The sequence below is a fragment of the Choloepus didactylus genome, chromosome 1 (genome assembly GCF_015220235.1).
Source record: "Choloepus didactylus isolate mChoDid1 chromosome 1, mChoDid1.pri, whole genome shotgun sequence".
In the NCBI taxonomy this organism is placed as follows: Eukaryota; Metazoa; Chordata; class Mammalia; order Pilosa; family Megalonychidae; genus Choloepus; species Choloepus didactylus.
In genome coordinates, this window is record NC_051307.1 from 16,350,863 (window position 1) to 16,365,488 (window position 14,626).

At 34.7% G+C, this 14,626-nt stretch overlaps 1 protein-coding gene across 6 annotated transcripts in view; it reads left to right on the forward strand.

Annotated features, from left to right (window-relative positions):
* The window catches only part of SCAF4 (SR-related CTD associated factor 4), a 62,245-nt gene that overhangs the window by 29,177 nt on the left and 18,442 nt on the right, over positions 1-14,626 (forward strand). For 3 of the 6 annotated variants that reach the window (XM_037832620.1, XM_037832653.1, XM_037832642.1), the window contains exons 5-16: positions 1,067-1,202; positions 1,487-1,620; positions 2,235-2,408; positions 6,232-6,410; positions 6,748-6,856; positions 8,547-8,714; positions 9,083-9,168; positions 9,830-10,020; positions 10,937-11,037; positions 11,469-11,582; positions 12,498-12,654; positions 14,393-14,550. In XM_037832620.1, coding sequence (XP_037688548.1) covers positions 1,067-1,202; positions 1,487-1,620; positions 2,235-2,408; positions 6,232-6,410; positions 6,748-6,856; positions 8,547-8,714; positions 9,083-9,168; positions 9,830-10,020; positions 10,937-11,037; positions 11,469-11,582; positions 12,498-12,654; positions 14,393-14,550 — 1,707 coding nt within the window. The remainder of the gene's footprint in view (positions 1-1,066; positions 1,203-1,486; positions 1,621-2,234; positions 2,409-6,231; positions 6,411-6,747; positions 6,857-8,546; positions 8,715-9,082; positions 9,169-9,829; positions 10,021-10,936; positions 11,038-11,468; positions 11,583-12,497; positions 12,655-14,392; positions 14,551-14,626) is intronic. The other 3 variants (XM_037832662.1, XM_037832636.1, XM_037832628.1) reach the window with 2 other exon arrangements.

Here is a 14,626-nt window from a genome sequence, read left to right on the forward strand (position 1 = left end):
TAAAACCCAGTATTTTCTACAGTTGGTCATTTTCTATTTATTTTCTTGTAAAGTCCTTCAGGAATGTTGTACTTTTGAAATCTGAAGGAAAGAGCACCATCTTGCTTTGAAGTAGTCATTGTTGGCAAGATTTACTTGTAGTTGAAGTAATAGAGGAATTCTGCAGTAGAGAAAGTCATGCTCATCCTAGATTGTTGCTTACTCCACAAGGAAAGGACCAACAATTGATGGCTTCTAGAACCTGACATTTAGAAATGCTGGTGTCTAAAAATGATATTCATTACCAATCAGACCACAGTTTTTAATTTCTCATGTACTGTTTTTACTATGCACTATAAAAAGGTAGAAAAACGTTGAAGACATGGTGATTTGACTCTAATAGGTAGGCAAACTACACTAGTAAATATATCAGAATAATGAAGAGAGGAAACATTTACAGTGAACAGCATATAATTTTAGGGGTGGTAGATACTGTGTTAATATTCTCCTAGGAGCATTCTTGTGTGGAAAATGTACAAGAGAAAAGAAGGTAATTCCTTGAGTAGGAGAAAAGAGTTGTACCCATGAACTACAAATCTTCTGTGGACCTCTTTTTCCCTGTTTACTTGTCCATAAAATTACATACGTATCTATTGCTGGCCAATTTCTTAAATATTTTAACTGTTATACTCATCCTTAAGAAATTCTCCTTCACTTTATCTACTTCTCTAAGATAACTGCTTTTGCCAGTGATAGAGTCTGTTACCATAAATAAAATATAATGAAAATTTCTAATATATTTTTAAATATATTTCTTTTTCTTAATTCCTTTAGGTCCATATTCCCTCTCGATTTCTTACTTTAGATTGCACCACTGAAGAACAGAGGTTTAGAGTGGTTTGACCAGGTTGTAATTCTGATGATGGCATTTTTTTTCCGCTTAGGACACCAACTTAGTATGAAAATGTTAGCCTAGGGGATTTCCCTTTCTCTCTGTCTCTCTCTCTCACTCTTTTTAATTGATGTTATTTTTGTAAGTGGTGTAAGAAGTATTTATTGTGTATTCGTGTTTTCTTACTTGTAACAGAGTAAAATAGTTCGTGTGCTGAACCTTTGGCAAAAAAATGGAGTGTTCAAAATTGAAATTATTCAGCCTCTTTTGGACATGGCAGCAGGAACCAGTAATACCGCCCCAGTAGCAGAAAGTGTTACTAATAATGAAGGTATGGTCACGTAAATCTGTGAATTAAGATGGAGGTATAACTTTGATGTACATGAAAACGTTGGAGTCTTTATTTGGTGAAATTTTTCCATGAAACTTTATAATAAAAGCATGCTCTTCCATTACTTGTTATGGTATTAACTTTAGAACCACAGTGCATGCATATATTTTATTACATGTTAAACTGGATTGAATTTTATTTTGTTAAGATGCTTAATGGAATTTTAAAAAGAAAAATGTAAAGGTTAACATTTTCTTAGGCCTTTAATGCCCTTTTCTTTTTAGGTTCACCTCCACCTCCAATGAAAGCTTCTGAACCCCAAGTCACTGCAAACTCTGTACCAACTGTGCCGCAGCTGCCCAGCTCTGATGCTTTTGCTGCTGTAGCCCAGCTGTTTCAGACAACTCAAGGGCAACAGGTAAACTACCTGCCAAAGATTAAATTGTTTGCAGGGTTGTGTACTATTTTCAGTTCGTGTTTTTCATTATTAATGGGCATGTTCAAGCGAGGAAATATGTTTTCCTCTTAATTGGAAAAGCCTTCACTAGGGAGGTAATGGCATAGGGTAAATGTGAGGGTGAAAAACAAGGAAACAACACACTTAGAAATATCAGTACCTTTTGAGAACATCTGAACTGCTGGGCAGCTGGTATTGTTTCTAGCAGTTCTAGCATTTCCAATTAATGACAAAATCATTTGAATTGGGGGTATTTTTCCATTTGTCTAGTAAACATGTATTAACCTTAACCTGTTGATGATTCAGTGTATTCTATCTTCTTCTTGGCCACCATTTTATGTCATTGGGTTGTCAGCATACATTTTTAACCTTAAGGTGATGGCACAATGTATCTTCCACATATAGTCATTCACGACAGTGTTAACCATTAATAGAAGGTGGATTTTTTTTTTCCAGTTTACTCTGTGCCTGTGCTATTTTGAGTCACCTTTCACTTTTTTTGTTTTTAATAAATTAACTTCTGATACTATGACTATACTTTGTTGTGCGGTTTATCAGTTTTCCCATTCTTTAAGCTTCAGCAGATCCTTCAGACTTTCCAGCAACCTCCAAAACCACAGTCTCCCACCATTGACAATGCTGTGATGGCTCAGGTTCAGGCTATCACAGCTCAGTTAAAGACAGCTCCTACACAGCCTGAACAAAAAGCTGCTTTCCCCCAGCCTGAACAAAAAACTGCATTTGACAAGGTACGCTTCTCTCCCATAACTCATTCTACCAATTATATCACTCAGCATTGGATTGTGGAAATTATCCCTTCAGTAGCTTCTCTTTGGATTGTTTGTTTCATAGTTTTGTGATTTGAGGGATTCTTCCTTCCTCCCCTCAAAATTGAAACATTTATTATTTCTTCTGGTTGTGTATGTAATTTATACTCACTGCAGAAAATTTCCAAAGTAGACAATAAAATTCACATTAACTCCTGTATTAAAAGTACTTTGACATTTTGCTGTGTATCTTTTCAGAATTAAGTTCCTATGGATATAAGCTTTTCTTTAATTGGCCATAATATATATACTATTTTTTAACCTGCATATTTTGGTCTTAATACTCATCTTTTTTGTTTGTTGTTAAGGTCACTAGGTTTAGGCTTCTCTTTTTACTGAATGTTTTTTAGTCGTGTTCTTTTACATAGACAGATTACAGCCATTCCACTATTGATAGAAATTTGAGTTACTTTCAGTGGTTTGCTGTTAAAAAACCTGAGATACCATAAGGGTAATATGAGCGGCTGGGCTGGTTCACTGTCTTCCAGCTGCTCTGTTCAGCGTTAAGGGTTCCTTGGGCATGTTTAAGAGGCTGCCATCCAGGATTTGAGTGTGACGACCATGCACAGCTCAGAGCTTCCTGTTGAAATTTTAACTCAACAGCTCCACTTTTTTGTCTGTTTTATGTCTTGTCTATTTATTGGGTTTGTGTGTTTTTGGGAAAAACCACAGACAGAAAGTTATAAAGTTGAAAGAGAAACAATTCCACTCTGCATTGAACAGAGTTGTGTGTGTTCCTTCAACCTATTTTCATGTACATAATTCTCAATTATGTGCTTTTGCTTAATTTTTTTTTATTTAAAACGGTATCATACTGTGTATTTCCTAAATAACTGTTTTTCAAATAAGACTGTACTGTGGTCATCCTTCCAAATCAGTACATACAGAGCTGCCTCACTGTATATGGTGAATAGTATCAAGTGCTCATCTTCCATTTGTGCCAATGTGGGTGTGATCAGTTTTTATTTGTCTTGTATGTTTTTGTTTTTGACCATTTCATAGGTTGCAAAATGGTATCTAAGAGTGAAGTTGCTTCCTTTTTTATAATTGTTACATTTTTTTTTCTGAATTGCATGCCTTTATCTCTGCCCATGTTTTCTATTTATTAATTTGTAGAAATGCTTTTCGTATTAGTAATTAAAAGTTGCAAGTATTTCTCCTTTCATGTGCCATAAAATTTATGGAGGCTTTTGCTATACAGTTGCTGAAAATTATTGAATAATGGAATTCATTTTGTGTTAATGCTTAGGGAGACTTTCCCTATCTGCATTATAAAAGAATTCTATATTTTCTTCTAGTACTTTGTCTCTTCAATCCACTTGGAATCTATTTTAAAATACGGTACATGATAAATAAAAAATAAATCTTTTATTTTTGGAAATAGCCAATTCTCCCCATTTTTGTCCTGCACTAAATTCCCATATGTTTCTATGTCTGTCTCTGGACACTGTTCTGTTCCACAAATATATCTGTTTATTCCTGCATCATAACAAAAATGCTTGTAACTGCATACTATATTTCATTGTTAGGTGTGTCATCCTGTGTGTCTTCATTTCCCCCACCCCCTTAAGTCTTTTTCAGACTTTCTTTGGCAGTTTGTGGGCATATTTTTCCAGATGAACTTGAGCACACATTTTAGAATTCTTTTAAAGTTATAGGTTAATTTGGTAAGGATTGATAACTTCTTACACAGAATCTCCATTTATTCAAGTTTCTTTTGTAATGTTCTTCACATGGATCTCACCTAGATTTCTTGTTTCATTTATTCTTAAGTATTTAGTCTTTTTTAATATTTAATGTTTCATAACACTTTTCATTTGGTTATTGATGCTGTAGAGGAGAACTTTGTTTTATCATATAAATGATCATGATATTAAATTTTTAGTATTTGGTTCTCTTGGATTTTGTAGGTACCTACTAAATTTGACTTTTCCTTTTAATCTGTTTCTTTTTCATTTCTTAATGCACTGGCAGCTGGGATTCCAGAAAAATGTTGAGTAATAGCAGTGCTAGTGGGCATCCTTACCTTGTTCTTAATTTGTATTATAATTCCTTTAGTGTTTTTCCTTGCTGGTTTGACCAGATATTTGTTACTTGTCCCAAGTTTAGAAAAAGGAATTCTTTGCTTTTCCTTTGATTAAAGGAAAGTGGGAACAACTTGTTTATTTCTGTTGCCTCATATACATCCTCAGTTTACTAAAAAGCAGTAAGAAATTATTTTGGATAGACCCCAGTTTAAGTGTTTAATTTTTTTCAAAGCAAGGGTATAAATATTAAAGCCGTAAAGAACATATCTATTTGTGTTTATGCAAAGATTATAGTTTTTTCAGGTTGTTTTTTTAGACAATTTAGACCTGAGATTTCATTTTGGTTCCCATCACTTACTAGCTCTATCTTGTTGAATTTCTTAAATGTTCAGTGTCATCACTGTAAAATAGTGATGAAAGTACATATATTTTATGGTTTTCATGAGGGTTAAATAAGCTAATGAGTGTAAAACAGCAAGGTGCCTGAGCCATATTGGGTATTCAGAAAATATTACTCTATTATAAGAACTTTTCATCACCTGGCCTTAATTGGCAGAAAGAAACAGAGGTTCGCTCTGTTCCAAAACAGAATTTTCATTTTGTTCAGTCCTATGTACTGTGTTGTCCAAGGAGGCAACTTCCCTTCATTATTTAGAAATCAGTTCAGTAAAGTAGAACTGAAATTTTCCAGCAGTACTGTCAGAACGACACCAATGTAGGAATTTGAGATTGAATTCCATGAGCAGAATGGGCACAGTTTTAGAGCAAAGGCTGCTTGCTAAAGGATAGTCAGAGGGCTTTGAAATAAAAAACCAGTGTCTGTATCCTGATTCTGCCACCATTTACTGGCTGCATAATCTTGGTTATGTTACTTAATCACACGGGCTTTAGATTCCTTGTTTGTTAAAAAAAAGAAACTATACATTGCAGGATCCTTGTGATTATATGTGTGATGTAAGTATCTTATAATCCACCTAACATAATAGTAGGTGTTCACTATGTTACCTACCTTCCTTTGTGAATAGATATAACCATATTTTTAAATAGCTGTTCTTCTAGACATGTGAGCTTGTGAAATGTTCTTTTTTTTTTTTTTTTTTTAATGAAAACTTATGGTAATATGAGGTGAGCTCTGTGAAGTTTTAAGAAAAAAGCTCATACACAGGTGATAAAACTTCTTTGTGCCCTTGTTCTATATGCCATTCTCTTGTTATATTGGAATATTTTACTTTTTCACATTAGTGTACTCGTTGTGCACATTTTTTCTATAGGCATTTATGGTGTTGGATAAGTCTTTATGTACATTTTACAGGTGACTTAAAGTGTAAGCCCATTTTCATGTATGTGCACAAAGTTGTAGAAGGTTTTAGTCTAGAAAAATGAATATCGTAGTAAAATATTTATACTGCTAAATTAACTATGAAATAAGCATATAGAAAATAGTTAAAAGCACTACACTTATAATTAGGAAAGGGAAGACAGAATAAAAAATTGTATCTTTTCCAAAATTGTATTTGTGTGAACATTGTTTGTGTCTTTGAACCGAGGTTCTGAGGATCATGTGGAAAAATAACATTGTACATGGCAACATGTAGGATTATTGATGATAGATGATGGCAAAACATCTGAACTTTTAGTTGACAGTTTTAGTGTGTATGTGCATGTGCAGTGAATCACAATCTCAATTTTGAAATGGAATATTGACATACCTATTCCAGAAGCTGCTTGATAGATTTGATTATGATGATGAACCAGAAGCTGTGGAAGAATCAAAGAAAGAAGATGCTGCCACCACGGCCACAACACCTGCTGCTGCCACTGCACCTCCTATACCTGCTGCTGCCACACCTGCTACCACCACACCTGCTGCTTCTCCTCCTCCTCCACAGGCACCATTGTAAGCTTTTTTTTTTTTCCCCTTAAATTCTTTGGAGGATATAAAATAGGTAAATTGTAAAAACAAAAATGTAAGTAACATCTAGCAACAAAATCAGTTTTCATATACAGCCGTTTTGTGAAATAGATGTGATATTTTGGGTTTTCTCCTGAATAAGGAGGAGACCCTGTCAGATTTATGTTGGGAATAATGATGAATATGTGGGCAAATATGTGATTCAGTCAAGGCGATTTTTAAGGACTCCTAAGCAACATTCTTTCTGTGTCTGTAGTATAAACATGGCTAAGAATCCTATGTGCTTTTAAATGGGTACAAAGATTACTCATCTTTTTCTTAGCGGCTTTCCTGGAGATGGCATGCAGCAGCCAGCATATACACAGCATCAAAATATGGATCAATTTCAGCCTCGGATGATGGGAATACAACAGGATTCAATGCACCATCAGGTACAGGCATTTTTCCTGCAGCTGATTTTTACTAACTCAAGACACTATTTGTTAGAGCATATGGTTTATGCTCAGACCACTATTATCTAGCTTTGTGATTGACTAAGTAGTACTACAATTCCAGTAAAAGCTGTTGAGCACATAACTTTGAGTTGCTTTTTCCTTTAATTAAAACCAGGATGCTAAATACTATTACATGTTCCTGTTGAAATAATAGGGACTTTAGTTAGAATAGTTTAAAGAGAGGTTTTGGTTCTATTTCTAGAAACTGGCCTGTTTAGTTATTCAACAGTTCTTTGCAGGGGACTTTTTTTCTGTAAATGTTGTATTATCAGATGCCTTGGAGCGTTTTCTAAGGCAGTACATTGATATTTGTATGAACAAGACTTTTTGATATTTGATGAATGAGACCTTTAGGGCTTTCTCAGTTACCAAACAGAAAAGTATTGCCAGAGATGAACTGGTTTTGCAAATTTAGAACCGTATGTAGTTTTTTGGAACTAGGGCCTCTTGTGCTCCTTTGAATTAACAGAATCATTCGAATCCTTTGTAGCAGTTATTGTGAAAATCTGTTAACTTCATGAGTTCCCTCTCAAATAGGCAGGACTTTCTCCCTTATTAAACATTTCATGTTCATCAAATTCTTTACTTTTTCAGCTCTCGACGTTCAGGGATATGGTTTGAAATCTGAAGGAGCTTAGCATACTGGAGAATTGTAGGAAGTTACTAGAGATTTGTTCATTGGATTTATTTTAGTAAATCCTCTTAATTCATAGTTTCTTAAACTTGGCTTTACATTGAAATTGTAGGGTTCGGGGGAGGGCCATTTTAAGAAATACAAATCCTGGACCCCACTTCAGAGCTGTAGTCAATCTCTTAAAATCACACAGTGATTCTATTGCACAACCAAGCTTGGAAAGTATTACTTATAGCCTTAGTTTAGAAAGGGTTTTGAGAAATTTCTTTATAGAGTATATTCGTTTTCTTATCTGTATCATGTTCAGTCCATTCTATATATTAGGTGATAGGGAAATGAAGTTTGGAAAGCTGTTTATAAGTCTATTTAAAATAAGAGAGTCTATAGAATTATTTCTAAATGTTTAATTACTGAAAGTTGATATGTAATTTAGAAATAGTACTTTTGATTTTATTAATTCTAATTGTATTGCATTTGAATTGCACATGCAAAAACATGTTAGGTTGTAGTTTACTCTCTCATGATATTTGAACCCCCAAAGAAGATGTGTTAGTTGACACTCCCCTTGGAGTAAATAAAACACTGTGAACCTAGACGTCATTGCCTCTGGCCATTCCTCCTCCCAGGAGGCCTTTGACATTGAAAAAAACACTGCAGTAGAGTACCTCGGACTTTTAAGTTCATTCTGTCATATTGTGTCTTCATATAAATGAAGCTGTGTTTGTTATTATAAAGTGAGTTTTAAGATTTCTAACCTATGTACTTGGATATGTAACAGTTCTTTGGATAAAGACTGTAATTATGTCAATTGTTACACAGCGTTACATATTTCATGATTCTGTGGGATCATGTGCAAACCATATGCATGGTTTTTCCTTTATCAAAGTTTATTGAGGATATTTTAGTTTGATATAAAGTAGCTAAGGGTTTTCTCAATTATTTTTGGTAGCTATCACTTAAAAACTACTCATACGGTTTCTTTAAAAACAAAAGGTTCCACTTCCTCCTAATGGACAGATGCCGGGATTTGGACTTCTTCCTACACCTCCATTTCCTCCCATGGCTCAGCCTGTGATTCCTCCAACTCCACCAGTACAGCAGTCTTTCCAAGCTTCTTTTCAGGCACAAACTGAACCACTTACACAGAAGGCACATCAGCAGGTAACACTTCATTACCACATCATTGATTATCTTTTTGGTTGCCTTGATTATATGCAGATAACTGCCTATTTGCTTGCTATCTTCATTTTTTAATTTGAAGAAAGAGTGTTACGTTGGTCACATAATAAACCCTCTGTATGTCCAAGTTTATCATCTGGAAAATGGATATAATATCACCAACTCCCATAGAGTTTTATGAGGACTGAGGTAGAGTGTAGAGTGCTTAACCAGTATCTAGTTCACAGAGTTTTATGGTGGTTTGTTAAAATGGAATGTAACTTATTCAGAGTAACTTCAAGAATTGAGGAAATATTTCTTATGATCACTTTTCTTATTTTATGTTTGTTTTTGTTTGTTTTTTTTTAAAGGAAATGGAAGTGGAACAATCTTGTATTCAAGAGGTTAAGCGGCATATATCTGATAACAGAAAGTCAAGATCTAGGTCAGCATCCAGGTAATTTATAGAAAATGCTTTTCCAACCCTGTATGTCTTAGAAACATACAGATTAAAATCAGTTCGGATTCTTTTCAGATTTGCAGGGTTAATAAAATAACACTTGGCATATTTGTATGTATACATGTATGGAGTGGGACAGGAGCAGTACTGATCAAACAAATCAGTGGTCAGTCATCTCACCCACATTTTCCCCCTTTATTAGTGCCTATATGTCAGTAGACAATGTAGAATTATGCAAATAATTTTTTCAAAGTTCCTTTAGCACTTTATTAACCAACTAAAGTAGAAAGATAATAAATAATGCTATAATCAGGTGGTGTTTTTAATTGTTTTAAATGATGCAGAAAAGACTACTCAGAAGATAAATAAGAGTATTCTCAGTGTGTTTCATTGTAAAACAGCTGTCATTACAAGGATGTAATTTAGTATAGTATAGTTGCTAAAGATAAGAGATACTTAAAAAGTGGAAACCTTATTTATCTGGTTTATAATTATATTCGTGCTTTGTAAAATCTTTCAAATGAACTCCTTGCTATTTTTACACATCTAAACATTAAATTACCTAGTTGAATTTTTTTTTATCCAAATTAATACATGTAAGAAGCATTTTCTATTTTCGCTATGTGCTACCCCTTCTCCTTACTCCTTAAAATATTAGGTCACCAAAAAGGAGGCGATCTAGATCTGGCTCTAGATCTCGAAGGTCTCGGCATCGACGTTCTCGATCCCGGTCCAGGGATAGACGCCGACATTCTCCTAGATCTCGATCCCAAGAAAGACGGGATCGAGAAAAAGAGAGGGAACGCCGACAAAAAGGTCTTCCTCAAATCAAACCTGAAACTGCAAGTGGTAAATTAACCTTTGCATTCAACCTTTCTGTGTTATTTTTTTCATGTCTTGCATTTAAAATGTTTTCTAGCTCTTAGCAAAGCTATAAATGAAATGTATCTACATTGATTTTTATTCTAAATACTGCTTATCATGTCTTGTTCATGCATTGGTGTATAGACTTTATTTTTATTTTTGTACATTAAAGCAGCTCTAAAGCATCAACATTAAGGAGTAAACCAAAATATTGGGGGTCAGTAATAGCGTGTTTGGGATCTAATGTGTGAAGTATTAAAAGTTATTAACTGCCTTCTCCTGTACACAATGGGAAGCGTTTTCCTTTTGTTTTTTTTTTAGCCAGAATTACTAGTACGCTCTCTTAAAAAAAAAAAAAAGTTCACGATTTACAGAATATATTGACTTACATATCTCCTGAATCTCACCAAATGTGTTAGAATATGTTTGGTATGGTGTGCTAGATACATTCTTGATAGTAGCTATTATTAGGATTCTAATTTATAATATGACTAGGACATATGTAAAACCTCTGACTCTGTGAGCTGTACTTTGAGAAGTACAGCTGCATGTATTGTGACTAAAAGCACTGAATTAATTGGTTGGTGGTTGAGATTTGGGTTCAGGTACTAGCTCTGCTGTTCACTGGCTCTGGTCTTCATTTTCATAGATGAAATTTTTAGATCCATACACAAAAAAGACCAGTTTTTCCAGCTTTTACCTTTTACTATCCTGGTTCCATTTCTGGAAGTACTATTGCAATTTTTCTTGATTGTTTTTTAATTAAAAATTTAAATACACATGGAGCTTACTATTTAAACTTGTGATATCTTTATGTAATGTATGCACATTTTGTATAATGTGTTTTTCATGTAAGAGACAGTGATTCTTGTTATCAAATTGAATATTTTTGTCTTTTAAGTTTGTAGTACTACACTCTGGGTGGGACAGCTGGACAAAAGAACTACTCAGCAAGATGTTGCCAGTCTTTTGGAGGAGTTTGGTCCAATTGAATCAATTAATGTAAGTGTTTGTTAAATAATTTAATGGCAGTGGACAAATGTTATTAATGTTATTGTAAGAAATTAAGATTCTGAGACCTTACAATTTGTCCACTTATGGAAAATGTGGCTGTTGTTTAGATGTTCTCATTCCGTGTTTGGCATTCTTTCCATTTAACCGCTTTTCTTCGATGACCAAGTTTAATTTAAAACCTTTTACTTGTAAAGTCTTTACAGAACAAAGTTTGGAGGAGCTTGTTCCTAACTAGTTGTCACTTGAGACCAGACTTAAAATGCCAGCTTACTTGCTTGCAACAATTGAATTTAATCTCAGATTAAATTAAACTGGCTAAGGGGGTTGGGATAAAGTTTGTTGGAAGTGATTACTTAAGATTTTATCTTGTGCTTGGCTTTTCTTGTTATATTTTGTAATTTTAAAATATTTTGGAGCAGATGATTCCTCCCAGAGGTTGTGCCTATATTGTTATGGTTCATAGGCAGGATGCTTACCGTGCCCTGCAGAAACTGAGCCGAGGAAACTATAAAGTGAACCAGAAATCCATAAAGGTACAGTTTTATGCCTTAAAACTCATTTTTAAAAAATTAACGTAATATTATGTGGTTTTTAAAAAAACTAATTTGGTACTTAACAAATGACTTTTCACATTGAGGTTTTTCTTATACATCTTGCCTACTGTGATTTAAATTTTTTTTTTTTTTAATTTTGAGGTCATCCTAAAAGGACTAAAATGTTTAACATAAAATTTTAGATGTTGAATGAATAATAGGATTTTTTTAATGTAGGTGGGTTCATCAAAGATACTTTAATTGGTGCTTTAAATGTAATGCCATTCAATAAAATATTTTATCTTGTCATTCAAACATTGTAGATTTCCCACAGTTTATTCTTTAAGCTTGCCATTTCACCTTAGAATTAAGTAAGAATAATATTCAGCAACAATAGAGAAGAAGTTGTAGGTACATAGGCATTCTTCCCCCTAGAACACACTTGCGCTTTTTATAAAGAAATTGTTAAAGAGGCCAAAGTCAGTATTTCCTTGAAGTTATAAAAACCCTCTCCTCTTGGACAACTGCCCACCCACCTCCCCTCTCCCTGATGAAAGGATTCTATCTGTTGTTGAGTAATTCCAAGGTACCCACAGACTTCCAGAAGTATCCCTAGTTTGCTGAGTTGTGCAGGGAATCCCAGCCTGTCTCTTATAAACCATTTTTTTCTGAGTTTTATACTGGCTGGAAAGGACAGTGGGTGTTGGGGTAGTTGGTCAGGAGCAGTTACCAAATTCTCATCCTAGGACTAAGTGGGATAAAAGGGTAACCAGTTCCAAAGTGCTGAATAGGGCTTGAGTAAGATTCAGTTCAGATTGTTCCCTTGCTGCCTAAGACTGAGTGAGGAATTGCTAACTCTCAAGACTTACAACTTTCTTCTCCCTTTCTTTTTATGTTTTAAATCTGGTGAAATAGATTGCCTGGGCCTTAAACAAAGGAATAAAGGCAGATTATAAGCAGTATTGGGATGTAGAACTTGGTGTTACTTATATTCCATGGGACAAAGTCAAGCCTGAGGAACTGGAAAGTTTTTGTGAAGGAGGAATGTTGGACAGTGATACACTTAACCCAGGTAAAATCGTATTGAATTTATCCTAAAATTCATCTTTTACTTGGTAATATATGTGGCAGATCCAGTGTTCTGTGTATTTACTGCATTCGAAATTTGTGAGATTTTTCAAGTACCTGCTATGTGCTAGTCTCTAGATTTCAAATTGAGGATATGATAATGAGTAAGACAAATGTGGTTTTTGCCCTTATGTATCTTATGCCTAATGGGAGAGACACAGACACAAATGAAGTAATTTACCGAGTGTGGTGTTAATTATTAATTACGGTGTCAAGTTGATCTTAAGTGGAAGTTTTCACTGTGCAAAACTTAAACAGATAAATGAATCGTAAACTAAGCATCATGGCATTGTGTTCTAGTCCAGCGCTTCATAATTTTTTTGGAAACATTTAAATGTCCAGAGTAGCAATCAAAAAGTGAACGTGTAAGAGGAATAGGTATAGTTATATGTGGGTATGAATATTTAAAATGCTACATTGACACTGAGATCGGAGTGGGAGGAATGGCAGAACATCTGGGCATGACCCTGGGGATTGGTAGATAGCAAGAATGAGGAGGAGTACAGGATAGCATGGCAAAACAGAATGAACATGGATTTGAGAGCCAAAAGGAGATGAGATGAAAGTTGTGCTGTTCCCACACCCTATCTCTTTCCCTCCGTAATGCAAGATGCCTTCACTTAAGGATAGCCTTAGGTTTCTGTGCAGGCAAATGGGTATCAAGGGCTTACTATGTGCCAGGTGCTAGAGGAATTTGGTCCAGAGTCAAAAGGACAAGACAGTGGAATCCTGACTCTCCCTTCTCTCCCTTCTGGCAGCCCATGGTCCAGTGGAGGGTTTATTGAAGAGGTCAGTACATAGAAGAATCTCAGATAGGGCGAGGCCCCAGAGGACAGAGCAGAAAGAATGGTTTTGGTTTTCACTTGAACAGAAGATATGTGGAAATCGGTGGAAGGTTAACTGAGTTATTATTTAATATTAGGGAAAGTTTGTTCAGTAGATGTTAGGTGTTTTCTTTCTTTCTTTTTTTGTTTTTGCTTATTTGTTTGTTTGTTTTAAACACTTCAATCGAGATAGTGCACTATGCACTGTTGTGGTTAGGAGCACAGCTCTCTAGAACCCAGACTATCCCGTGACCTTGGACTAGTTGGCTTTGCTTTCCTCGTTTGTAGAATGGGAATAATAGTATCTGCCTATATGGTTGTTAGAAATAAATGCATTAGTACATAAAGTGCTTAGAACAGTGCCTGGCACATAGGTATGCATTCTTTTATGTTAGCTGTTGTTCATTAATTTAAGTAATTATTATTTATAAAATTAGTGTAGGAATCTCTTTAATAATCAGGTTGCTGGTTTTGTTTTTTGTTTGTTTCCAATAGAAAAGTTGTGAGTTTACAAAATAATCGTGCATAAATACAGGATTCCCGTACACCCCAACACTTGGCATTGGTGTGGAACATTTATTATAATTGATGATAGCACTTTTTTTATAATTGTACTTTTTTTTTAACAAATACATATAGTTGATGAACGATTATTAAAATAATTCTGTCATCCATTATTTACATTAGGCTTTTTCCCCATATAACTCTTATTACTACTATCAGTATTATATATTTGTTATAATTCATGAAAGAACGTTCTTACATTTTTTTTTATAATCAACATTTTAAAAGTAATTTCTAGATTTAGTGTTATAAATTATATAGGCCTGTTTTGTTAAATTTCTTCCACTTTCGTAGACTGGAAAGGAATTCCCAAGAAGCCTGAAAATGAAGTTGCTCAAAATGGAGGTGCAGAAACCTCACACACGGAACCCATATCACCCATACCTAAAGCTCTACCTGTTCCGGTCCCTCCTATTCCTGTCCCTGCACCTATAACGGTACCGCCTCCACAGGTGAGAATATTTCAGAGCATTTTTTTAAACTTTTACGTGTCTGAAAGATCCCCATCTAAATCTTCTTGTAGATGTG